General features: G+C 41.3%; 1 protein-coding gene across 8 annotated transcripts in view; it reads left to right on the top strand.

The window, feature by feature from the left end:
* Positions 1-3,397: 3,397 nt before the first annotated feature.
* The window catches only part of LOC104610895 (DNA polymerase I A, chloroplastic/mitochondrial-like), a 56,671-nt gene continuing 32,309 nt past the window's right edge, over positions 3,398-27,759 (top strand). For 2 of the 8 annotated variants that reach the window (XM_010277738.3, XM_010277739.3), the window contains exons 1-4: positions 3,400-3,811; positions 9,913-11,116; positions 11,252-11,443; positions 12,207-12,913. In XM_010277738.3, the coding sequence (XP_010276040.1) occupies positions 3,669-3,811; positions 9,913-11,116; positions 11,252-11,443; positions 12,207-12,913 (2,246 nt within the window). In that variant the 5' untranslated portion in view covers positions 3,400-3,668. Of the gene's footprint in view, positions 3,812-4,561; positions 5,322-5,497; positions 7,978-9,912; positions 11,121-11,251; positions 11,444-12,206; positions 12,914-27,759 lie in introns of all 8 variants that reach the window. The other 6 variants (XM_088894558.1, XM_088894559.1, XM_019200026.2 and 3 more) reach the window with 6 other exon arrangements.

Here is a 27,759-nt window from a genome sequence, read left to right as displayed (position 1 = left end):
ACTAAAACACCACTTATAATTTGCAATGGATTTAATCAATCTTTCATTAGATGACAGTGGAAAATGACAGTGTTGACCCTAATATTCATTTAAATAAATTTAATCAAAAGAAAATAAAAATAAAAATTTTAATAAGACATGGGCAACCACTCTATTGGCTACATTTGTTCAATTTTGTTTTTTATATAAAAAAATGTTAGGGATATTTTCGGAATAAAAAATCATGGGCCTAAGGGTAAAACAAACACTCCTTAATGAAATCGTGGGCCTAAGGCCCCGATCTCGACTCTGAAATTAACCTCCACCCTCGATTCCTAACGGGGATGGGTTCCCTGTGGGGACCCGAATCCTTAAAATGTTTTCAAATAATAGTATTTTTTTAAATAAATAAAAAATTTAAATTATAAATAATGTTTTAAATATGTTTTGATATATATATAATATAAATAATATAATAATATATTTAATATAAATAACATTTAATACACACACAGATATATATATATATATATAATCGGGGTCGGGGTGGGGTGGGGGACCTCAATCCCCATCCCCAGCCCCATTGGGTCAAGGAAGTCAGGTCCCCGTCGAGGATGGGAAATTTTCATCCCTAAAAGTGTATTCTAATAAATGACCTTAATAGAAACACATAAGAGTATACAATTGTCTTATATTTTCAACTTTTTAAATAATTAATAATTATTCATATTTTATATACTACTTTTAATAAATTTTTTATAATACAAAAATAACAATAATTAATTTCACTTAGGTTTATTTATCAAACTGATGAAACCAACCAACCCAATTAACTCGACCCAAGTTGGTCGGTTTTCTAGTATTTTAGATTGGCTTTGGTTAAAAAATTTCCCAATTTGACCAAGTTGGATCAACTCCACTTTGGCCATTTGTAAACCGACCAAAATCGAACGACTTAACCATGAATATATATATATATATATATATATTAATATTTTATATTTTAAATATAAATTTTAATATGAAAAAGTGAGAATTTTCCCATTTTTCTTAGTCTAAAATGTTTTATATCATAAATCTAATTTTTAAATTTATTATTTAATAATCGCACTGTAATTTTTAAAATTAAATTGAATTTTTAAGTTTAAATCTTTTGAACAGACTAACCAAACCAAAAAACTGATCAACAGAAAATGTGCAAGCCCGCTCCCGAGCCTGACCCAACCATCGGGCCTAGATCTTGAGCCCAAGCCCAACCCTTATATAAAGCTTGAAGCTCGAGCTCGAGCCCGAAGCCTAATCTATACACAAAATTTATTATTTTCAATATACTTTTATAAACTAATATTATATTAATTTAGTAATAATTTAATAAATTAATAAACTAATTTATAATTCCTAATAGTAAATTGATATTTATTAATAATTTAAGAAGCATATATATATATATATATATATATTATAACATAAGTACTTTTTTATATATGTAATAGTATCGGGCCGGGTTTATTTGAGAAAGCTTGACCTTGAGCCCATGGGCCTGAAATTTTGTCCAAGCTTGAAAATAACGAGTCAGACTGGGCCAAGCCATCGGGCTACCTGACCCATGAATAGGTCTAATTGTATATATAAACAATTGCGTACATCAAAAATCGTATGAAATAAAAATTTAAACATCTTTTCAATTTCTTTTTTTCAATGGAGCTCTCATAGCTTGGCCTAAGGCTCGACCCATGAACCAACCCGACCCATGATACGGCATGGGCCCGTGCGAGCTTGGGTTGTGGGCCATGCCGAACTGATCCTCAAATTATCCCAGGGGAGGGAGGCACGACCCAGGATGCCCCGTGGGTAAACTTGTTCATGGGTCGATTAGCCCGATGGCCCGACCCACACCCCGGTTGGGCTTGGTCATGTAATTAGGCTCGCGGGCATGACCTCGGGATTTGTCAAAAAAGCCCGGCCCGACTCAACTCAGCATTATATATTGCGAGCTTGGGTCATGGGCCATGCCGAACTGACCCTCAAATTATCCCAGGGGAGGGAGGCATGACCCAGGATGCCCCATGGGTAAACTTGTTCATGGGTCGGGTAGCCCGATGGCCCGGCCCACACCCCGGTTGGGCTTGGTCATGTAATTAGGCCCGCGGGCATGACCTCGGGATTTGTTAAAAAAGCCCGGCCCGGCTCGACTCAGCATTATATATTTTATAAAATATATAATATGTATTTTATGTATTATATAAAATATTTATTAAAATATATATTTATAATTTAATATATACATTTTTTATTCTTTTCTTTAGAATTTCTCTCTCTCTCTCTCTCTTTCTCTCTCTCTATTTAGCCGCTTTAGCAATAGTAACAGTATGGGCTAAATTTCGGGCTCGGGCCCAAGCCCGGGCTTTAGGCTTTTTATGAGGGCTGGGCTCAGGCCCAAGTTGTAGGCCCGATGGTCGGGCCGGGCTCGGACTCGGGCCTTAGAAAAATTTGTTAATACAGAGTGAAAGTCCGACCCGGCCTGGCCCATGAATAGGTCTACCCGTGGGCCAGTACGACACAACCCATACTTTGTGCGGGCCACATGTGAGTCGTGTCGTGCCAGCCTAGTACAACCCGATTTACACCTCTACTTGAAACCGCCCAATACTGGGGACGGGGCGGGAAAATTCTAGGATTCCCCATCCTTGATGAGGAGTGGGGTGCCTTGCCCTTAAACTTGCCTGACATTAGGGAGTGGTTGCCTTGCCCTGAACTCGCCTGACACACAGGGATAGGGCGGGAATGGAGTAGAGTGTCTTGACCATGGGGCAGGGACAGGGATGGGGTGCCCTGCCCTAAACCCACTCCGTTATAATTCCTATATAATTGTTAATTATTAGTGAAATTAATAAAAATATTAGCTTTTATAATTATTTTTATTTATTTAAAGTTAATCAAAATTTTATTTTAAAATAATAAGAATAATAATAATAATTATTAAAATTACTACAAATTATTAATAAAACTAAGTTTATTAAAAAATATTTATTCATATTAAATTAACAATAATTATTTTTTATAAATCAACATTAAATAAAAAATACAATTATTAAAATTTTAAATATTAATAATAACTTTAAATATTTTAGTTAATTTTGATTATTAATTTAATATTAATTAATTTATTAAATCTTTTAAATTTCCCAGCCCCATCGCCCGGATCCTCGCTAGTTTATCTATAAAAAGCTTTCCTAATCAGTTTTTTCCGAGATCATACTTTTACCATATTGATCGTGCAATAGGAGGCTGTATGGGTCACACGGTGTAATTTCAAGTCATTTAGGTATTACTTTATGATTTTATCCTAACGTAGTAGTCATATGGAATCATTTTCTCCTTGGTTCCCTGTAGGTAGAGACTTAAGAGGTAACTTATGGCTACAGGGGCGAACCCGATTTGCCCACCTGAGAAATGTTAATATTGGTTTTTTTTCTTTTATTATTATTATTTTTTTCAGACTGAGTGAGAGGTGTTGGCTTTCTGGGCTTCAAGCTTCGCTTGAGCTCTCTCTCCCCCTCTCCTCTAGTTGAGACCGAGAGAAACAAGCTCAGAGCGGGAAAAATTGCATATTTGAAGTGCTCACACCACTGTCCAAGACGGCTCCTTGTAACGGTAGTTGTAGCAAGCTGGGGAGAGCTGCAGAGCTAATGGCAATGGGGGTTTCCACTCAGAGTGGCCCTTTGAAGCCCTGCTCATCTTCTCCCTTCTGGTCATCTCCGTCTTGTCGCCGCTCGGCTTCGATGACTTCTTCTCCTCACGCCTGCTCCGGTTCCAGTAAAAGTTTCCAAAGGTTTGGATTCTTCATCGTTTCAGACTTAATTTTTATGACTTTTCGGCTCTCTCTCTCTCTCGCATTTTGTGATTCACGTTTTTTAGGTGGGTTTCACGGACTTTCCTAGGAAAATTGCAGTTCAACTGTAGAAAGACCTATTCTTTTTCGATTCCCTTTTTTTCCCCTGGTGTTTTCTTTTTTCTGCGTAGGTAGGTAGGATGACATGTGAAAGTTCCTCTCCGCCCTCTCTCCTCCACACTCTCTATTCCATGTTCAGTTCGTGGGTTTTACACGAGAATGCCTGAAAGTTGTGTCTGGTTCATAAAAACTAGTATTCTTATAGAGCCACACGGCCTGTTATAGGTGCTCAGACTTCTCACGGTAAAGGAAATAATAAACGATTTTGTAAGTGTTGCACTGGTAGTAAATAATGAAGGGATGGGACCGTGGTCATCAAAAGAAGTATTGAGTAGCTTGTGGGCTGCTAGTCTTCGTCACGTGTGAATATTTTTCCCCTCATTTTTTAAGGAAGTCAGTATTGCGGTTAAATTCCTTCCCACTTCCTCCTAACTCGTTAGACGTTGTACAGAGAGATAGGGACCTAATTGCATACTAAAGATTGTATTATTTTTGATTATTATAAGTTTTGTCTTATAATGGAATTTCAGTGGACAGTGCTATTTCTTTCTTTCATTTTTTTCTTCTTTCCTTTTTGTCTTAATTTCCTTGTGTGTAAATAAACAGTTGAAAAGCCAGGGTTGCTTGCAGATGACCCCAATGACATTGTGACACCTGGCACATCATGCCAACTAAGTGCAGCCTCTTGACAGCTAGACAGCTCGAGCTCGCTTCAGGCAGCTCGCCATCATGCAACTCGCCACAGGCAGCTCGCCACCATGGAGCCCTCACAGGCAGCTCGCCACTAGGTAGCTCGCTACAGGCAGCTCGCCATCATGTAGCCTGGCACCTCAGAACAATTAGGCGACACCCGGAACCACTTTCACAACAACTTGCCTTTGCTAAGTTGATGGTGTCCCACCAGGCGCGGCTTGACACAGGCACGAGCTGGCAGCCTGGCCCTGGCGTGACCTGGCCCTAGCACGAGCTGGCAGCCTGGCCCTGGCATGACCTGGCCCTAGCACGAGATGGCAGCCTGGCCTTGGCGCGACCTTGGCACGAGCTGGCAGCCTGGCCCTGGCACGAGCTGGCGGCCTGGCCCAGGCGCGACCTGGCGCCCTGGCCCAGGCACCGACCTGGCAGCCTAGGCGCCAACCTGACAACCCCGAGGAGCTCACCACCGTACCCCGCATTTTACGGGATTGTGACTTGTAACAGCTATATTAGCTCACCCACTCCCCGAGTCAAGCGGAAATGGGCAACCTTACCAGTTGGTGGCTTTATCCCCATCTAACACGAAAGCAGGTCCCATCACAGCGGGAATCCAGGAACTGCTCCACCTAACCCACGAGGACTCCAGTATATAAAGACCTCACCCCCCAGAGGCAAAGAAGAGGCGAAAAAAGGATGGGTAACCTTTGCTCTCTAGCTCTCTCATTCTCTAATATCATTCTCAGCTCTCCACTAAGTGCTAACTTAGCCATCGGAGTGACCTCACCGGGTAGCCACCCCCGAGTTCTCTGATTTAGTTCTCGCAGGTCCCTCAACTCCCGTCGCTTACAAAGATGAGCAAATCACCTCTTGCAGGGAGCAGTTGGGTTGCACTACGCCAGGGAGCTCCACTTCAGCCCCTGAGTCACAGGCCACTTGGGAGCAGGCGAGTTGACGAGGTACTTAGCCAAAAAAACGATACGTGACCGGAAACGGTTACATCATTTGGCACCGTCAGTGGGAACACACTACCAAAAGCTAAGTTCTCATCCTACAAAAAGCTAAGTTCTTATCTTACAAAAAGCTAAGTCCTCTTCTCCCAGAAAGCTAAGTCCTCATCTTTTTAGGAATTGAAGCTCTCGCTTTATGGTTTCCATTTTTTATGAACTCAAAGACTGTACAGGGAGCTAACAGACTAAGTAGCTCTAAGACGCCCACCCGGCGGCCTGGCAGCCTGGTGCGACCTGGCACGGGCGCCGACATGGCGGCTTGGCACGGGCGCGAACTTACGAACTGAAAAGGCACCAGCCTCAGAAACAAGTAAGCAAATTCTAGCTCTCAGATTGTGATTTCTAGCTTGCAGTCTACTATGTGAGTACTAACTTAGTCATCGGAGTGACCTTACCGGGGTAGTCACCCCGGGTCCTCGGACATTTAGTTCCTTGCAGGTCTTTAAAGAGCACCGAAGCTCATCAATCCAGCTCGGCACCTGGTCAGCCCAGCGCCTCACAGGCAGCTTGGCACCTCACAGGCAGAGACCTCGGCGCTACAATACTGCTGAAAGACCCAGTCACCTCTACGGCATGGGCAAAGTTCAGGAGTGGACTACGAGTCGCTCCCTGAAGCCTAAGGGCCACAATACTGCTGAAAGACCCAGTCGCCTCTACGACATGGGCAAAGTTCAGGAGTGGACTATGAGTCGCTCCCCGAAGCCTAAGGGCCACATTACTGCTTAAAGACCTAGCCGCCTCGTTGGCATGGGCGAAGTTCAGGAGTGGACTACGAGTCGCTCCCAAAGCCTACGGGCCACACTACTGTTGAAAGACCCAGTCGCCTCTACAACATGGGCAACACTACTGCTGAAAGACCCAGTCGCCTCTACGTCATGGGCAACACTACTGCTGAAAAACCCAGTCGCCTCTGCGGCATGGACAACACTACTGCTGAAAGACCTAGTCGCCTCTACGGCATGGGCAACACTACTGCTGAAAGACCTAGTTGCCTCTTCGGCATGGGCAAAGTTCAGGAGCGGACTACAAGTCGCTCTCAAAGCCTAAAGGCCACAATATTGCACAAGACCCAACCGCCTCGTCGGCATGGGCAAAGTCAAGGTGAGTGGACTACAAGTTGCTCCCAGAATCTAAGGGCTAAAGTACCGAACTGGCAGAAACCTCGGCGCCTCACGGGCAACTCTCTTCCAAGCAGCTCCCAGAGTCTAAGAAACTGAATCAACGCTTACAAGCTCGTCGAATTACGGGCCAAAAGGAGAAATCTACTCCCTTCACTGAGTTACTTTCAGCTCGGGAGTGGGGGGCAAATGATGAGGGCGGATTTGGCCCTCCAATGACATTGTGACACCTGGCACATCATACCAACTAAGTGCAGCTTCTTGACAGTTAGACAACTCGAGCTCGCCTCAGGCAGTTCGCCACTAGGCAGCTCGCCATCATGCAACTCGCCACAGGCAGCTCGCCACCATGCAACCCTTACAAGCGGCTCGCCACAGGCAGCTCGCTACAGGCAGCTCGCTACAGGCAGCTTGCCACAGGCAGCTCGCTACAGGCAGCTCGCCATCATGTAGCATGGAACCTCAGAACAACTAGGCAACACCTGGGACCACTTTGACAACAACTTGCCTTTGCTAAGTTGGTGGTGTCCCACCAGGTGCGGCCTGGCACAGGCACGACCTGGAAGCCTGGCCCTGGTGCGACTTGGCTCTAGCACGAGCTGGCAGCCTGGCCATTGGCGCGACCTGGCCCTGGCATGAGTTGGCGGCCTGGCCCAGGTGCGACCTGGCGCCCTAGCCCAGGCACCGACCTGGCGGCCTGACACAGGCGCCAACCTGACAACCCCGAGGAGCTCACCACCATACCTCGCATTTTACGGGATTGCGACTTGTAACAGTTATATTAGCTCACCCACTCGCTGAGTCAGGTGGAAATGGGCAACCTTACCAGTTGGTGGCTTTATCCCCACCTAACACGAAAGCAGGTCCCATCACAACGGGAATCCGGGAACTGCTCCACCTAACCCATGAGTACTCCAGTATATAAAGACCTCACCCCCCAGAGGCAAAGAAGAGGCGAAAAAAGGATGGGTAACCTCTGCTCTCTAGCTCCCTCATTCTCTAATATCATTCTCAGCTCTCCACTAAGTGCTAACTTAGCCATCGGAGTGACCTCACCGGGTAGCCACCCCCGGGTTCTCTGATTTAGTTTTCGCAGGTTCCTCAGCTCCCGCCGCTTACATAGATGAGCAGATCACCTCCTGCAGGGAGTAGCTGGGTTGCACTACGCTAGGGAGCTCCACTTCAGCCCCCGAGTCACAGGCCACTTGGGAGCAGACGAGCTGACGAGGTACTTAGCCAAAAAAATGATACGTGACCGGAAACGGTTACATCAGGAGGCATGGGATTAAACCTGCAGAATTTCAGGCTCTCCGGTCTCCACGGTATGGCCATTGGGCCTCACATTTAGGGGTGTCAATTGGACTGGATTTGGTCCAATCCAATCCAATCCAATGAATATTTTGGACCGGTCCAATTCAATGGACTGCCCAATCTGTTTTAATTAGATTAATTCTAACCCAAATCTGGTCCATTGACACCTATATTCCTATCTTCTATCAATGGACCAGATATTGGCTCAATCCAACCCAATCCAATATAAATTCATTACGGATGGACCTGGTCCAATCCAATCCAATAAATACTTTGGACCATTAAGTCTGGACTGGTGGTCCAATTCAATACATCTTGTTGGTCCGGTCCGTCCAATCCTTCCAAATTGATTTTGATTTGGATGGGATCCAATATAAAACTGGTCCATTGACACCCCTACTCACATTCATCCTGCTTTGCCCCACCTTTGATTCCCCTGTAATGTGTAGTATGTATTACCCAAAGAAAAAAAGAAAAGAAAAGCCAGGTGTGCTTTATGATTGAACTACATGTATTGAGAACTATGATATCTACAATGCAAGATAGAAACTTTCATGTTACAACTTACAAGGAACTTGCAGATGCTGGAAGTGGCCATAAAGTGGTTAACAGGAAAATTAAACTGGAGGAGGATGCACTTTTTTTTTCCCAACAGAACAATTTTTGGTTGTAGACTAGATTAGGGATAGCCATGAAGTGAGGCATTATTTTAATCCAAATATCTATGTAGGAAGTTGGGGCTAAAAAGGTGAAGATAGTAATTCACATAGGAAATGAGTTGCGAGTTTCATGAACTTGCTAAAATTGTGATCATGAGTACTATAATGAGAGGCCAGGTAGATGACTATTCTCCTTTTTTGTTTGAACAGTGAAAATATGAACCTGAGTTATAAAATCTTAGGAAGCTGGTGCAATTTGGTGTTGTGCCTTACAACTGTTTCTTTCTTCTTTTGTTTTTCTTTTTTCATTTTTTTGTGTGTGCTAGGAAGTTTGTAGTTGGTACCATTTGGTTTTTTGTTTTACAGCTATTTCTTATAGCTTACATGAAGATTCTTTTTTCTTATGTTTCTTTTTTAGTGTTTGTGTTTTTTTGGGATTCGTTTGATGCTTGTATGTGCATAATCCTTTTACCACACAAAAAATAGTGTTCCTTTCTTATCTTGGTGGTGGTTGTGTAATAATTTCTACATGACAAGTATCCCAGCTGCTATTTTAAGAGAAAATATAAGTATTATATTATATTGCAAGTTATAAAATGAGATCATGTACAACAAGATGCTGTACTCAAAACCCTGATTCACAAAAAAGATTTCCTTGTACAAAAAAAGAAGTAAGGTTTACATTTTAATAGTTTATGTGTAGTCAGCCATGAAAACATCTTCCCCAATACCTTTTGAAAAACTGTATCAGCAGTGCTGCTTTTTTTTTTTTGCAAGATGCTGTACAAAAAAAGAAGTATCCCAGCTGGCAGCTGCTAGATAGAGAGTTTTGCTACATATAAGTTGGAGTTTGATGAAAAAAGTAGGAAATCATGGAGGGAGACTAGTAAGAGAATAGAAAGGGGCATTATCTGCTAAAAAAAGTTAAAGTAAAATAATGCCTTTTTTTTTAGGACACAGGCAATCTATTATTTCAGAAAGCATAATTTAGGTTTTAGTTATTAAAAGTTTAAAACTCCATTACTCCTCTTTAGTTCTTCCAAACTATACCACTAGTCTTCTTGCCTCCATTGGAGTTCTACAAATTCTATACTATTTATATATAGCTAGTGAGGAGTGACCCCTCGGGGGGACATTTAGGTGTGTATTTCAATCTTTATATCTGATATTTAAAATTTTCTTTTGGATGGCAGGAAGGAATTTCACTCTGTTCAATATGAGAATGTTTGCAATTGCAATTTCACTGGTAGTTTTATTCAATTTAAACGAGGTTTGAGTAATTCAACTGGATCAGTCATTACAAAGGATGGTGCATGTGAAAGAAAACGTTGCTGCCCATATCCATATTATTGTTGGAGACTTGAAGTGCGAACACAAATGAGTCACTCTCCTACTTCATCAGCTCGAATGTTCCCTTACTACTCAAATCAGATTGATTCTGAACGAAAGCTTCAAGCAGTGAGGTTAGTTAACATGAGAAATTCTGAGGAAGAAGAGAAACAGACTCCTAGACATCATGGACCACCATTAGAGGATGTTGATGTTAGTCCACCTTGTCAGTCCAGTGATTATAAGACTTCTAATTATAGGGCTACTGAAAATATGATTTCCAGAAACTCTAGCCTTGATATAGATTCATGGCTTGAAGAAAGAAGAAGACTGAGAGAGATAAGATCAGAAGTTCGCAGAAGTATTGAACTTGGAACTTTTAATGATGGAGGTTCCTGTGGGAATTTTGACTCGCATCCAGATCCCTTCCATGGTTTGAGGTTCGATAATATTAATGGAAAGAAGTCTTTGCAATGTTCATTTAACCAAGAGAACATGGGTTTTGACTTTGATAATGTACAAGCTTGTAAGCCACCATATAAACCAAGTGATAGGGAAACATGTACTGTAAAGTGTCAATGCAGGGTAACCATGAAATCTAGCAGTGCTTCACATGTGACAACTCAACATGAATCGAGAAGCTGCAACAATGTTGCTATTAATAATGCTTGCAATCTCACAGTCAATAAACTGGCTCAAGTTAGTTTGTATTCGACGCAAATTGCAAGGGACCAGGCCCAGCTTAGTGAGTCACTCCCTCTGAAGCCTTTTGAGGAAAATGAAGGGCAACTTAACAAATTGGATGGACTGGGAATGGGAACCAATGATATAACTGAAAGGATCCCATCAAATAGCAGATATTCTACCAATGCTGAAGAATCTGTTGAAACCTACACTATATCTATAAATCCAAGAGGAGAATATGTTTTTCACCAGCCAGAGTATCATGAGATGCTTAGTCACATCTATAAAAAAGTTCTTGTTGTTGATAATATTGCAGTTGCAAAGGAAATTGTCAGAATGCTTACAACACGGTATAAAGATCTTGTCCATGCATGTGATACAGAGGCATGTTCTCCATATCAAATTATAGGTTTTTCTACCAAGAAAAATTATAGGTTTATTATGGCTGTAAGGAATATATAATTAGGAAAGCCAATCGATATTACTAAATTATTTATCATTGAGCTCATATATTTACAGGTAGCCAAGATTGATGCAAAGCAGGAAACACCTGTTGATCATGGAGAACTGATATGTTTCAGTATTTATTCTGGGCCAGAGGTGGATTTTGGAAATGGGAAGTCTTGTATCTGGGTTGATGTCCTTGATGGTGGTGGTAGGGATATTTTGATGGAATTTGCTCCATTCTTTGAAGACCCTTCCATTAGAAAGGTAGGATATGGTTCTCTTGATATGCACTGATTGGGTATTGATTAATATGATCTAACATTTAATTATACTGTTAGTAGAATATGGGCTACTGGATATAACATAGTTTTATGAGTACATAACATTTCTTGGCCACACAAGTTGGGCCAGAGCAATTCAGTGTGGATCTAAGTTAGGAAATCCATTGGATCAATATGTCATAGGACATAATGTTCAAGTCTTGTATTCTTTTAGATGATGGGAATAAAAACGATTGGACATTATTTTATTTTATTTTTCTGTTTGTCTGTGTGGACAGCATGCACATACTTGTGTTACTGCTCAAAAAGATAGCATAGGTTGCATGTCCATTCCATATGAGGGTTGTTCTTTTAGATGAGGTGAACAGCTATTTCTGAAGAAAGAAAAAGCATAATTAGGACCATCTCATTTTCTTTTCACTGTGAAAGGAAGGTTATATTATGAGTGGCAAAAAAAAAAAAAAAAAAAAGAAAAAGAGAACAGAAAAGGTTGCATACTTTTCATGTATAGATATCCATATGTAGGAAGCATATCACTGACAATCTTACTCTTCCACTTCCGCATGGGAAGAAGATTTGTACATTTATTGTCAATAAGAATAGAGATCCATTTGATAAAAAAAAGAGATCCATACATTCACTTTTTTTAAGCTTGAAATGTTGGTCAACATGCTCTTTCACTAAGCTCATTTGCTCCTAGTCGACAAATATAAAATAGATAATAGTATGTTACCCCATTTTTGTAGGTATGGCATAACTATAGCTTTGATAGTCATGTTATAGAGAATTATGGGCTTAAGATATCAGGCTTTCATGCTGACACAATGCATATGGCACGTCTTTGGGATTCTTCAAGACGAAAAGAAGGTGGATACTCTCTTGAAGCACTTACGATGGACCCTAAAGTCATGTCTGAGGTTCAACAATGCACTAAAGGAGAACCAATTAAGAAAAAATGGTGCACTGAAGGAGAATTGATTGGTAAGATATCGATGAAGACAATATTTGGAAAGAAAAAGATAAAGAAAGATGGATCTGAAGGCAAGGTTGTCACAGTTCCCCCTGTTGAGGAACTTCAGAGGGAAGAAAGGATACCATGGATTTTTTATTCTACTTTAGATTCAATTAGCACTCTAAAGCTTTTTGAAAGCTTGAAAATAAAGCTAAAGAACATGGAATGGGTTCTTGATGGTGTTAAAAGAGGAACCATGTATGACTTCTATGAGGAATATTGGCGGCCATTTGGTGAGCTTTTAGTGAAAATGGAAACGGAGGGAATGCTGGTTGATCGGGCATATCTTGCAGAAATGGAAAAGGTGGCCACAGAAGAGCAACAAGTTGCTGCAAAAAGATTCTGCAAATGGGCATCTAGATATTGCTCTGATGCTATATACATGAATGTAGGAAGTGATGCACAACTACGTCAACTCTTCTTTGGTGGTACAGTTAACAGGTTTGCAATTTCTCTTTTTAGCTTCATTTTAAAAGGAAAATGTAAAGTCCAATTATCATTGTAAATTGCTATTATGATTGAATTTTGAAGAGATCTGGTTTGCATATAGGAAATTGGGCTGTTCTATTTGATAGGTGCCAAATGCATGATGCCTTATAATTAATAAAAAGGAAAATTCAAAAAAAAAAAAGAATATCATATGTGACTACAACCATGTTATCTCTTTGGAGACATCTGATAAAATTAGAATGAATATAGTCATGTTTTCTTATTGAAAAATGGAAGCAACATGGTGAAGGTGAAAGGTTTGTTAAGAGCTTGACCAACCCAGGGTGAATCAGATCATCTGGAGGGTCAAATAATATCATGTGACCACTTAAGTGGTCATGTGGAGGGTAATGGAGGGGTGGGTCTTCAAATCAAAATTTGAGGTTAAGGCATGTGATGTAGAATAGTTCTGGGTGAATGATAGATTGTAGTTGGGTATATCATCGTCTTTGATGGGGCTGAATGGAGGAAATGCAGGGCGTGAGAGAGAGAACAGGCTAGGGGTGAGCATTTGGCTTATTTAGTTAAAAACAAAACCGAATAAACCAAATTTTTAAAAACTGAATTAAAAAAAATGAAAACCGAACCGAAACCAAATTGTAAAAAAACAAAACTGAAAGTTTCGGTTTGGTTTTTGGTTAAAACCGAATTTCAATAATATACAATATATACTATATTATATGTATTATATATTATAATATATATATATTATGAAATCAAATTTCATTATATTATATAACAATATGTAAATATATTAAATATTAAATATTGCATGTTATATAGCAAAGTTCAGTTAATTCGTTTTTTTGCTTAACCGAATTTCTAATTCTAAAAGCCGAAACCTAAACCGAAGTATTAAAAAATCGAAATCACTGAACCAAATTAACCAAAAACCAAAATAACTGAACTGAAAAAACTGAAACTGAAATTTCTGGTTCAGTTTTAACCGAATAATGCTCACCCCTAGAACAAACCCTTAATGAAAATGACTGAGATTTCATCATAAGACAAGGACATATATACTTGGCATGTAACACAATATTTTTAGAAGGAGAAAGAGTCATCTCAAAAGGAAAGGCAAGAAGGAATTTATGTGGGTCAAGATGTGAATGTCTCAGATGCTCGACATAGTGAAGGGGTGAGTTTGTTCGTGGAAGGTATTAACGATAGGGAAACTCAAACGACAGATGGCAGTGGCAAGATAATGATGAATATAATTAATGAATTGAAGGAAGATTTAGAGAGCAATGCTCAGTTGCAGATTGTTGGAGAAGGTCAAAAAGAGGTTGAAAGGAATTGCAGTGGTGGGAAGTGAAGATGTATCGATTATGGTGGTGGAAGGCGGAGAGGGAGCTTTATGGAGAGTCCTAATCTAGATTAAGTATGGGGAGGACAAGCAGGGTTAGATCACCAATCCCATTGATCAGTCTTATGGTTCAAGCTGTTGAAAAGGAATTGTGAAAAACTTGGAGGTCTTCTCTCAATGGTCTTCCTTAAAGGTGGGAAGTGGGGAAAGAGTTTGATTTTGGAAGGATGTGTGGTGTTGCTTGACCCCACTGGCTGATTCTCTTTCACTCATCTTTGAATTGTCTTGTGACAAAGAAGCTACAGTGCGCAGTTACTATGATATCTTTTTTGATGAATAATAATAAGTTTATTGATTCATAAATAAATTAGAGTGAGTTCATACAACATCCCAACGAGAGGCGCGAGCTGCAGCCCCTCGAAACTTACAAGTAAACTAGGAAAGAAAAACAAGAATCACAACTGAGCCCAAAATAATTCTTCCCTATTTACCCCTTGCTTAGTTAACACATCTGACAAGGTATTTGCTGATCTCCCCACCCACTGTACAGTGACCAACATATTCCTTGTCAACCAACTAAATTTCTTCATTTCATTCTTGTATCGCCACATAGCCTCTTCAGAATTTTTTAACCAACCCACCACCACTTTGGAATCCCCCTCGATTATTAGATGTTGTACCCCCAGTTGGTTTGCAAATTGGATCCCTTGTACAACAGCTAAAAGTTCTGCCCTGATGGAATTCCCAATTCCCAAAGGACCTGAGTAGAGCAACAAAATCTCTCCCTTCTCATTTCTCAAAGCACCCCCCACTCCGGATAATCCTGGATTACCCATGCTGCTTCCGTCAAAGTTCAACTTAATTGAGCCTTCGGGTGGAGGAGACCAGCTTGTAATTGATTTGGCCTTTAAAGATGAACACCTTGCTACTGCTGACCAATTTCTCCAAATGTCATTAAAGGAGAATTGATGAAAGATTTCCAAGGTCTTCAGCCAATGTATTGCTTTGTTTAACACCCTTCAAATCTTGGCTGTTCCTTTCCTTATCTTGAAAAATTTTGAGATTCCTTTCCTCCCAAAGAGTCCAAGTCAAGGCAGCACGAGCACATCTCCACATAATTCTCCCTATTTTTGTAGGCCAATAAAAGGTAGAATGGTTGAAGAACATGTGAACTTCTGCTGGTAGACTCCAACTACCCCCAAACAACGAAAGTAGCCAAGCCCAAAGGTCTGCAGAAAAGGGACAAGATACTAATAAATGGTAACAATCCTCACCGTGAGCTCTACAGAGGATACACCAATTAGGAGAAATACAGAGAAAAGGTCTTCTCTTTTGTAGGTTGTCTAAAGTATTTACTTTCCCATGGAAAACTTCCCAACAAAACGCCATAATTTTTGGGGGGATTGGCTTACACCAAATTTCTTTTGACGAAAAGGGATGGTGAGTAGGAAGTTGAGAGATGGACTTGAAAAAAGAAGCACAAGTGAAGGTTCCATTGGGTCTAGGAGTCCAAACCCTCTTATCTGGCTTGGAGGGATCCAAAAAAACCTGATTGAGACACCCAAGCAACAAAGAAAGAGACTCAATTTCAGCATCCCTAAGTCCTCTACGAAACCCAAAATCCCAAGTAGGATCTAAGGGTGTCCCCAAAGGTGAGACAAATTTTGAGACCACCTCTTTTTTGTACAAAGAAATAGAAAAAAGCGAAGGGAACAAATCCTTTAACGGTGAGTCTCCTACCCAAATATCCTCCCAAAAAAGGATAGAGTTGCCAGAACAAACTTCATACCTGATCAAATTGAGGAATTGAGGAAGGGTGTTGTGAATAGCCTTCCAAGGTGCTGCTAGGTTAGCTTGCCTCGATACACCAACATCCCATCCATTCTCTGACCTCCCATGAATGCTTCCCACCACGTCATGCCACAGTCTCTCTCTTTCCAAAGGCCATCTCCACAACCATTTCCCTAATAGAGCTTGATTCATTCTAGTTACCCTCCCAATTCCCAAACCCCCCTCTTCTTTACTTCTGCAGACAATTTCCCAATTAACCAAATGATCCTTTTTCTCTTGTCCCGGCTCCCATAAGAAGTCTCTCATCAACTTCTCCAGCTTCCTAGCTTCCCTAATTGGTATCCTAAAGACAAACAAATAATAGGTGGGTAAGTTAGCCAAGGTAGCTCTTATTAGGGTAATTCTTCTTCCTAAAGAGATATAGTTCCTCTTCCATGAGACTAATCTCTTCTCAAACTTTTCTAACACTGGGGTCCAAAATCTACTCTCCCTAGGATTTGCCCCTAAAGGAAGCCCTAAATATGGCATAGGCCAAGCAGAGGTGGAACACTCAAGACACTCCGCAATAGCCTCGACCTCCCCTACCTCCAAATTTATACCTGCTATGCAACTCTTTTCCAGATTTATTCTCAAATTAGAGACACTTTCAAATCCTTTTATTAGCTCCTTTAGGTTTGCTACCTTTTCACTAAGACCTCCTTCACAAAAAATCATTAGGTCATCTGCAAATTGAAGGTGGGTGACGGGGACTTGGTGTCTCCCTATTCTCCAACCCCTAATGGCATCTTCGCTGTCAGCCTTAGTAATGATCGTACTAATCACATTAGCTACTAAGGTAAAAAGGAAGGGTGAAAGTGGATCCCCTTGCCTGACACCCCTGCAAGCTGGAAAAAAATCCTTCACCGCACCATTTACCGGAATAGAGTAGTGATAGGTACTGATACACCCAAAGATCCAACTACACCACTTGTCCCCAAAACCACCATTTCGCATAACCTCTAATAGAAACTCCCAGTCCACCAAATCATAGGCCTTTTCAAGATCCAATTTACAAATGAATCCTTTCCTACTAGACCTTTTCATTTCCTCCACACACTCATTCGCAATTAGAATCTGATCTGTTATTTGTCGCCCTCGAAATCCCTTTCCAACCACCTTGCCATTTCTTCATCAATTCTTGGCTAATCCTGTTAGACAGTTTATGTATGCCCTTAGCTTCAATCTGATTTGATGTACTTGTTATTTAGTGGAAATAAATAAAGTGCATGTTTTGATTCATGTTGTTTGGTTTAATTCTGTGTAAAACCCTAAAACTGGACATTTATAGAGATTCATGTTAGTTTTAAATGTTCACAGCCGTTGGATAAGTCTGGGGAGATTTATCCTGCCAAGGCTGATGCTGGTGTGCCACCAAGTGTTGGGATGGCCTGTCTCAGCCATCAGGGTAAGACCCGAGGCACATGCAGTATGGGATTACTTGAATCCTTGAACCGGACCAGATTTCCAGTCTTGCCCTGGACCTTGGAGATAGATGGGCAAAACTGGAAAGTTACACCTGACCCCTAGACTCGATTATGACACTTCACTAGGTGCTGGATCAGGCCGCCTTTGATATGCCAATCAGTGAGATCCTTAGCGGGGATCAAAACCTGGGTATGTTGGGGCAGTTTGAGAATTCATCTGAGTGGGTGGTCATAGTGACAGAATCAGCCACTTTGTTGGACAAAGGGTAATGATCGGGGATGCACTCTCTCTGATGGAAACCAAACTGCCGGCAGTTGATTTCAATCGTTGGAATTTTGTTTTGCAAAATTAATATACTTATATTATATGTACGGTTTCAAAAATGTTTGCAAATGGTTTTAATTCCCGGGATCCATATGAGAGGGAGGTGCGGCGCTGTTCCTTGCAGCCGAGGGAGAGGTCCTCTCTTGTCGGGCAGTGCTTGATCATTAAGGGCTGAGAGGTTAAGTGTAAGACCATTTAGGATAATACTTGATGGGTTAATCTTGCACCTGCCCACAGTCCCTGGGTTTTTATAAGATGGCTTGGCCCAGGGACCACTTAATGTAAGTGTTGGGCCCATAGGGTCCATACGATGGACTCAAGGGGTTCATTGAGCTTTTAAGTGAATTCGGCTGGGCCTTGTTTTAAAGGCTGGGCCGAACCCATGTGGCTGGTGTGTAGATCAATGCTTAGGTCCCACGCCATACAAAGAAGCCCAACTGGGCAGCAGATTGGAAACTAATTAAACACTGAATACTTAATGGGCCAAAAGCCCATTTCGAACTGGGCTGATATGATCACCCAAAAGATGGGGCGAATCTGAGATTAATGTTAGTGAAAAGGATGGGGCTTTTAACCTTATCCACTCTGGGAGACCAAATTCAAATCAGATTTGAATCTGGTAACTTCCTGATAAGATCAGGAGTAAACTAACTTTATCTGCAGATAGGATTAAGATGATCCTCTATCCAGATACTGATTTGGATTGGGATAACTCCTGATTAGGAGGTTTCTTAATCAAGAAGAAAAGAGGAGAAACCCTAAGAAAATACATCAGATTTCGAACCATCCTTTGGATACACAAGGGATACCTTCTGCGATTTTGAGATAAGATCTCATACTCTCCAGAAAAGAGAAAAAGCAGTTCAGCTTTTTTTGTTTTGGTTCTCTCCTCCTGCCGCCGCCATCTGCCATTGCAAGATTGGATATTTGCAAGAAAAGAAAGTCAAGAAATCTGTTCTTGACATCAGTCTTGCAAGAAAGACTGAAAAGGTTACAGTGTTTAGTTCTTCCAGAGGATTCTTGTGAAGGATCCTGTGTGTAGGACGCACCCTGCTGGTTCTGTTCCATCCACAGCTGTGTCATCTTCAGCAGGAACGGATCTTGGAGCGTTCTTTGGGCGTGAACACCAACTTTGGGAGATAGTGCTTCTCCGGATCAGGTATATTCCTCCCATTTACCTTTTGGTACAGATCTGGATTGATTATGGTTCAAGTAGGATCCTTGAATAATATATTCTAAATTTAGGGAATATGATTCCCAGTTGGGAGAAGGTAGGAAATTTTTGAAATTCGCCCACCCATTCCGCAACCTTTATGGCGTCCATTGGATGGATCCTACCATTCTTTCAAATCCACCCTTTCCATGACTGTTCTCTCACTCAAAGGCCTTTTATAAATCGATTTGAAGTGGTCCACAAATTTTCTGGCTATGTCATCCTGATTGGTAATCAACTCCTCTCCTATCTCTAGCTTGGTCATAAAATTCTTTCTTCGTCTCCCATTTGCCAAATCATGGAAGAATCTAGTGTTCCCATCGCCTTCCTTAATCCACTTGTGTCTAGATTTTTGTCCCCAACTGATTTCTTCCCTCAATAACACTTCTTCCAACTCCTTTTTTAATTGTCTCCTTGGCACTCTGTCCTCCTCGGTCAGCCCATTGTGAGATTCCTTTATATCCAAATTCTCTATTCGAGAGATTAGGCCCAATTTTTGCTCCTCAATTCTACCAAACTGATCTCTATTCCACTCTTTTATTTTAGCTCTCAAACTTTTTAATTTCTTATGGAACTTGATCCCCTTCCATCTTACTCCCCTCTCCTCTTCACCCCACCGCTCCTTCACTTTTTTCACAAAATCTGGATGGGTAAGCCACATATTTTCGAATCTAAAAGGTTTGGGTCCTATAGGAAAAGACTCAGTTCCTATTTGGATAGGACAGTGATCGGAGGTGACCTTGGGTAATGGCCTAGCAACCAAGTTTTCCAAACTATTCTCCTAGGCAAGGTTAAAAAGGAATCTATCCAACTTCGAGCACAAAGGGGTTTCCTGAAGGTTGGACCAAGTGTAACTGGCTTGCAACAAAGGTATTTCCTTTAGTTCACAATCTTCAATAAAACCATTAAATTTCCTCATGCTTGTTGAGATTACCTGTTGGGGATTATTGGTTTCATCAGAGAATCTAATGACGTTAAAATCCCCGCCCAGGCACCAAGGACCATCCCATAGCTCCTTGATTGCATATAGTTCCTCCCACATCTCATTCCTCTCTCTATAGGAATTAGGGCCATAAACATTGGTTAAAACCCATACACACCCATTCTCTACATTCTTGCACTTAATAGAAACTGAGAAGCTGCCTATCAATTCTTCCATTACTTCCACCACATCCTCCCTCCACAGTGTTACAATCCCCCCCGAAGCTCGCCAAGAAGGAGACGAGCTCCAACCTAAACCTCTAGACCTCCAAAAACTCCTAACCCATCTCCCATCTAATTCCATCAGTTTGGATTCTTGTAACAACACAATATCAGGTTTTTCCCTTCGGAGTAGGTCTTTGATCGCCCTTCTCTTCCTTGCACTCCCTAACCCTCTTACATTCCAACTAATAATTTTCATCGATACAAAATAGCAAAGGAACCCAATAAGAGACCATATTCTCCTCATTTTAGGCCCTTCCTCCTATCCCCTCTACCACTGAATTCTAAATCCCCCTCAATGTCTGAAATTAGCCTTTCCACTTCAGATATTTTTTTCTTATTTGTTCCTCTTTTCCCCCCCTTCCCAATTTTTCCATCCTTTCCAACCAATGTTTGAGAAGGAATTTTACCCTTCTCACACTTATTTTGTCTACAACATCTTTCTACGAGTCCTTCCTTTTTATTTTGTTCCTCCATCATTGTACAGATCATCTCCCAAATTCTATTCGCCTCCCCCTTACTGCTTCCTTCCAACACCCTCTCTCCTCCTTCCACTATCACCCTCTCTCTTGCATCAGAAACTCCTGGATGGGAAGCTGGGATATCTGTTACAGGCATAGCGAACAAGTCAATACCTAAAACAGAATTGACACCCATACCTAAAAGAACGGGGGTAGGACTAGAATCACTGGAAATGACTTGCTGACAGTCGGCAAATGGTTTTAAAGCCATTCCCCTTTTTGGACAAGGTTGTGAAGTAGACATGGTGAAAGAATCACTTCCTGACGACCTACCCACTTGGAAAACCTTTCTCTGTGTTTCCGACACTGGAGTACCCGCATCCATCCTCACGGCCGATTCTTGTCCCTCTCCACCAACATCCTATAATTCATTAGACTCAGGGTCAGCTCCCTTGACGAAGGGAGGAGGAGTTTTCACAGCTTTAGAACCAATTTCTTCACCAATCCTAGTCTTTCCGCCACCTGCCTCTTCAGTCTCTTCCTCTAAAAACAACAACTCTGTATACAAACTTTCTGTTTCAAGAAGATCCTTGTTGCTTTTCGAAGACAAACTTCCCAAACGTAGCGTTTCGTCTCTATCAGAATCGTCATTGCTGTTTTGTTCACTCAACCAATCTTCAAGCCCTGTTTTGTTCTCATCACTGGGCTTCAGGTATCTCGGGTTGCGCCTATCTGGTGAGAGACGGTTCGCCAGGTTGGAAGGGACCCACTATAGAGAGCCTCGAGATTGTGAGTCTTCAGACTTTTTTGCGCCTGATCTGTTCGGTCGAGAGGAAGGGTTCGGGGTTGAATAAGATAGACGCTTTATCTCGTCTATCAACTCATCCCTCCTCCCAGTCACGTGTTTACTTAACGTGACCCTCGGCCCATCTGTCTTATAATGGGCCTTGGGCTCAAGACTATAGTAGCCCAACTCCTTTACTTGAGAAGCCTTCTCCGGCCCACCATAACTGGGATCCACTCGATTGGGCCCTTCTTTTCGTCCCACGTGACCACTTAAAGAGTCACGCCCCCCTGTTTTAATGGTCGAACCAGCATCCTTCCCTGTCTGAAATTGCTGGTTCAGCCTTCTCCCTTTCAACACTAGAAGCTTTTTGTCTTTTTCCCCTAACACCACCTGCGCAAATGATCTGCCCTTTGTCATAACCTCTTCTTGCTTTCTCCAGGTTTGACCTTCCAACTGCCCCAAAACTTTTTGGCTTCCCAGAATTTGTTGGCCCTTTTTAGTGAAACATCCCTTCCCATTTGAATTACCCAATCTCACAAGGCCACGTAGTGCTTCTTCTTCCTCCTTCGCCCCTCCTACCAAACGAGCCTCCTTCCACATCCCTGCTTCAATGGAAGAAGCTAACCACACTGAGACAAAGCTCCCCTCTGTTCGTACCTCTACCTTTCGTGGAATTTCTTCTGGCTTCACACCACTTAGCAGGATTGCTACTGAATAGAGATCACCCCAGAAAGCACCTTTCAAGATTCCTCCACACAACACAGCTATAGACTCTGCTATTTCTTGTTTCCATAGATGGAATGGCAAGCCTATTACACGCACCACCACACCATCTTCAACAAAAAAATCCTTGGAGTTGGATGTTGGATTCCATTTGAAGACTGTGAATGATCCGAACTCAGCCTGAACATTGATAGCTAATATTTCCAAATCATTCTCTAATGGATCTAGGATGGCTTTACAGTTATCGAAGGGGGTTACTATGAAAACACTCTTCAACTTCAACCTGGTTGCCAGTAAGTCAGCTACCCTCCTCCAATCATTAACCTTTTCCTTGGCTTGTATCACAAACTTACTATCCCACTCCTCTCTCTCTAGACCTCCCACCATTCTGCAAAGGCCTTTTGTTTTTGCCGTGACCACTGGCCCTTGTTGCATCCTGCTGTTACTGAGAGAAGCCTTCTCCTCCCTTATGGAGGCTTTTTTCTCATTTGCTACTCTTTGAGCTAAGAACTCTTTGAGCAACCAGTCAACTCCCCCCCAGCCTTGGTTCTGTTTTCCTGCTGGTAGACACACCAGTTGCCTTTGTCCCTTACCAAAGAATTCAGCCAAAGCTATGAAGAACCCCTTTCTATTCCTCTTACATTCAACCACATATCTTCTCCCTTCTAGTGTACTAAAATCCTGCCAGTTTATCTGCTTACCTTTTGAACAGGCTCCAGCTATGAACTTTCTTAGCCACTCGATCACTTCTAGTCCTTCCAGCAATATTGTACCCTTTTTCGCTTCCCTTACCTTCAGGCTTACCTTCCCCTTGATTCTCATCTCTTCGAACAGGAGATTTTTTGCTTCTATCTTCAAGGATCTCCTCCACTGACCTGCCTGCATGAACTCCATCCCCTTCTTCCCTTATATTGTTATCCGATATCAGCGTAACCCCCCTTCCTCTGTCGTCAAGAACCCATTCCCTCCTTCCTCCCACCTCAAGACATGTTTCAATACATTAATAACAATTTCTTCAAGCAACACTATCCCTATACTAACTAAAGTTGTGTTCTTTCACGCTGAAGACTGGTCCAGACACCTTGTCCCCCTCCAATTCCCCAAGAGCTTGAATGGCCTCCTCCATGAATGGTTTTTCTAAGTCTCTAGCATCTTCTAAGGAAAACCAGTAAACTCCAAACCATCCAACTTGGGTCTATGATATCGTAGGCGGCCAAGCAGTTTGGACCCCAAGGCTGAGGTGGAATATTCAAGATTGGGAAGCTGGGGATCTGGTCTCCTTGCTGGCAACCTTGAGATCCTACTCACCTTCCCCAAATGAGTTTGATAGCACGTTATGGAAGGGAAACAAAGATGGGGCTTTCATGGTTAAATCCTTCTCTCTATTGTTGTCTATGCACAACGTAAATGAAATTCCTTAGAAGTGGATTTGGGATGCAGAGTTCCTTCTAAGGTAGTATTTTTTTATGGATTGGAATTTTGAATAAGATTCAGATCATAGACAATCTCTTGGCTAGAGGAATGGTGTTGGTGAATTGGTGCCCCTTACGTGAGATGGATTGGGAACCAGTCAGCCATTTGTTGATCCATTATCCATTTTCAGTGTGGAACCATTTCATTCGTCTCTTTGGGAAGCCCTGGTTCCCCCTCCTGATATTTGCTCCTTATTTTCGGCTTGGCCTGAGGGTGGTTTCAGAAAAAAGGCAAGCTTCTCTGGTGTGCCTACCCCGGGTGATCTTTTGGGTTCTGTGGGGGAAAAGAAATAGTCGTATTTTCACAAATTCTGCATTGCCAGTTGAAGCAGTGATTGGCAAAGCTGAGAGGCTCCTAGTTAAATGGTTGGTCCTCAGGAAGGAGTTTCGCAACATATTTTTTCAGTAGTTCTGCTCCCAATGGGATTAAATTATTGGCAGTTAATATATTTATATATGTATGTATATGTATATATATATATATAAATAAATATATTTATATATATTTTTGGAAGTTTCTGTATATGTTGTTAATAGTCTATACTGCTAGCCTTTTCTTCTCGAAGGGGTTCAATTGTAATTCCAGGGTTTTCCCTTTGATCTTTAATACACATTATTTACTTTTTTTAAAAAAAAGGAGAGGGAGAAAGGTTGGCGTTAGCAGTGGGGGGAACGTATTAAGTTGTAATTATAAATGTGCTTTGGGCAGGGTGGAAGGAAAGGGGTGAAAGGGAGAATTTTGCTGGAAAGAATCTCTCTAATCTGAGGGATAGTAAAGAGTATAAGGAGGATGAAGTTGGAAGGTGGGAGGGGGGTTGAAGAAGAAAAGGAATAAGGGGTTTATGGAGAGGTAGATGAAACAATAAATGGGTTAGAGGTTGAGAAGGGGCTTAGTTTTGGGTGTGGTTTGTTTAGGGGAGACAGAAAATAAACGTGTTGGATATAAGGAGGGAAGCGAAGAAGAAGAAAACTATGGGATTGCTGGTTCAAAAGTATATAAAAGGAAAAGAAAATACAGAATGAAACCACTGATGGAAGATAGGGTATCTGATGTTGAGAAGGAAGAGTTGGACTCGAGTTAGGATGAAATTGTTATTGATAAAACTCATGAAATTGGGGGGGGGGGGGTCAGTTGACTTGGAAAAGGTGGTGAGTACTGAGGTGGAGGTGAGTAAAGTTTTGGGTCTGTACATTGTTTGGGGGGCGGGGGGATATGCAAGGATAACTTTTAGGAAGATGGAAGAAAAATTCAGGATGCCTTAAAGAGGAGGGAGAATGGAATTTTGTTCCAGGACAAGGCTGATGAAAATGTAAGAAATGTGGTGGAGCAAGATATTGGGAAGTCACCTAAAGCTGAAGGATTTGGATTGAAGTAGGTCTAAGGTTTGAGGGATCAGGAGATTATTCCCAATGCAGTGAGGAAGTTCAGATTGCAGAAGAACAATTGGATAGTTCAGGCATCAAAAGTTTTTGCCAGATTGGACGGGTGTCTGTTGTTGGTCGTAATAAGAGGGTAAGGAAGGCAAAAAAAAGTGTGCAAGAGAAGTAAGGAGATCTGTATTTCAGCTTTTGTGAATGTGAAGTAATTGGTAAATTGATTGAACAGATATATTGGAGCTTTATGAGTTGATGGGTGTAAAAGAGTTTGAGTCTTGGGCAGTTTGTTTCTTTGAGGATCGGGTGGTTAGGTGGCAGGTCTGAGATCTTAGGGGTTGAATTTTAGTCCTATTAGTTTTTGAGTGGCTGTGCCATGGTCAGGTTTGGGTTTTTGAATTGGGTGCTTGAACTGTGGTATTTAAAGTGGGAAAGGGAGGATGGGCTTGTTATTCTTTCTTTCTGTTTTAGAGGTGATTCTGTATCACCGGTTTGTATTTTTCTTTTTTCTTATTAATAATTTTTTATTTACTATCAAAAAATGTTTTTTATTGATACCATTTGGTCCATACCATTTAAGGCTGTTTACCAGATTATTTTTAGCTGTTAAACACTCTGGTTGCAAAGAAAGTGGAAGAAAGGAAAAGAAGATGATATGGAGACCTACTTTCTTTCTTTTGTGTGGTTGTCCAACAAAACTGGAAGGGAAAAGAAAATAGAAAGATACTAAGATACTTGGGCCCTCTCTCTCTCTCTCTCTCACACACACACACACACACACACACCCCCCTACCCACCCACCCACCTACACCATTCCTGGTGGTCTGCATCAGCAATCAGCATGAATATGCTATTTGCATGGTCTCTCCCTTGGCAATATGTCGGGTCTACCCAACAGAACCTAACTGACCAAACCAATTATGTTGGTTCCTGGTTCTGTGGTTTGTGACTCGATTAGTAATTGGGTTGGGACAGGTTCCTGCTGTTCCAAATCAATTAAGACCCGAGCCAATTAGATAGTTAATAATATAGGGGTCTCTTGTTTTTCTTGCAATTTTTGACATAGAAGGTAATTTCATAGAGTATATAAGATAAATTTGGTTAAAAACACTTGTTTTGGTAACATATAAACAGCTTATTATTTTACTTTCATTTTCACTAAAGTTATATTATAAAAAATGAAAGTTCTAAAGTAATTTTTATTATAGCTAATTATATATGTCAAATATAATTGGATCAGACCCAATTATCCCAATTAATAATTGGTTCAGTTCTGGGTTTATTTTCTAGAACTGATTAATAATGGGTTTTGGCCTGTCCCAAACTGGACCCAACCCATTGACAGCTCTATAATTATCACCTGGTCTATTATGATGTTCGCACACGACTATCGAATTACTTGGTTATTTCTTCATTAAAATAAGAGAGATATAAAAGGATTTTTTTTGATAGGCACATAGAGATATAAATATTTACATGTCTGTGTACCCAAATAATAAACTTCCTTTTACTTTCTTTATGCAACCAACTCCGCTGGTGTGAGCTTGTCATACACCACCAATCCCAAGCCCGGATAAAGGAGGGTTATTACAGGTTGGCATCCAACACTAAAACTTCTGCAAACCTTCATGGTCATGGATCCTGATTTGTACTTTTGTGGGCATTGAACAGAACAGAATGGCAAAACAGGATTCATGTAGCCAACCCAATATAGTTGGGACAAAGCTTAGATGATGGTGATGATGATTTTCTTTATGCAAAAAAAAATAGGAAAAATTATTTTTGTCTTTTATTTTCTCTGTTTAGGCAAACAGAAAAATGTTGTGTTTCTTCTCTTTGGTTTTCTTATTTTTTGCACTTTCTTTTTTCCCATTCTTTCTGCATCCAAAACATAATATGTGAATATTAGGGCCATGCCCAGACTTATATATGATATATCAGGCTCAGAGTGCAGGCCAGGTGAGGTCGTGCCCAGGATATGCCCCTTATAATGGCTGCTAAGTTCACCCTTGTCTCTCCACACACTAGAACATTAAACCTGTTGGAAGGGTTAGGATCCATCATATGGATGGCCGAACCATGCTAGATGGCTGGGCGAAATTTCAAAAGTTTCCTAATCCTTCTGGGAATCGAATTCCCTATGTTTTGAAAAATTGCATTTTTCAAGATCAGTCTTGCACTGAACCGGACTAGATTTGAAACCAAACAAAGAGGGAGATACCACAAACGCAGATCCCAAGGTGGAAGTTCACACCCAAATCAGTCCCAAAACCAGCCTTCACTGAAGAGGGCGCAATGTATAGGTGAAGCTGATTCGGCAACACTGTTTTCAGCAAAACTACAACCCAACTGCTTGGATCAAATTGGGAAGGTGAGCCTGAAATTGCTCTGAATTTTTTTTGCAAAAATTAGAAGAAAACTGATCTCTATCAGTCCTTGAAAGCCTAGGTCGTGATAGGGTTTCTTGAAAGACAAAAGAGAAGAAGAAAGAACAAGAGAGAGTGGTGTTTTAGTTTGGTTTGCCTTCTTCTTCTTTTATCTCCTTATGGAGCACTCTCCCAATCAAATTAGGAGATTATCCAAATCTAATTTGGATCTGGACTCTATCAAGTGATAAGCCTTATCCTCTTAAGAGGATGGGTGCTCCATATCCATTTCCAAACCCAGATTTGACCCATAG

This window comes from Nelumbo nucifera, chromosome 1 (genome assembly GCF_055504915.1).
Source record: "Nelumbo nucifera cultivar China Antique chromosome 1, China Antique-T2T, whole genome shotgun sequence".
Taxonomy (NCBI): domain Eukaryota; kingdom Viridiplantae; phylum Streptophyta; class Magnoliopsida; order Proteales; family Nelumbonaceae; genus Nelumbo; species Nelumbo nucifera.
This window is presented reverse-complemented; position numbering and strand designations above follow the sequence as displayed.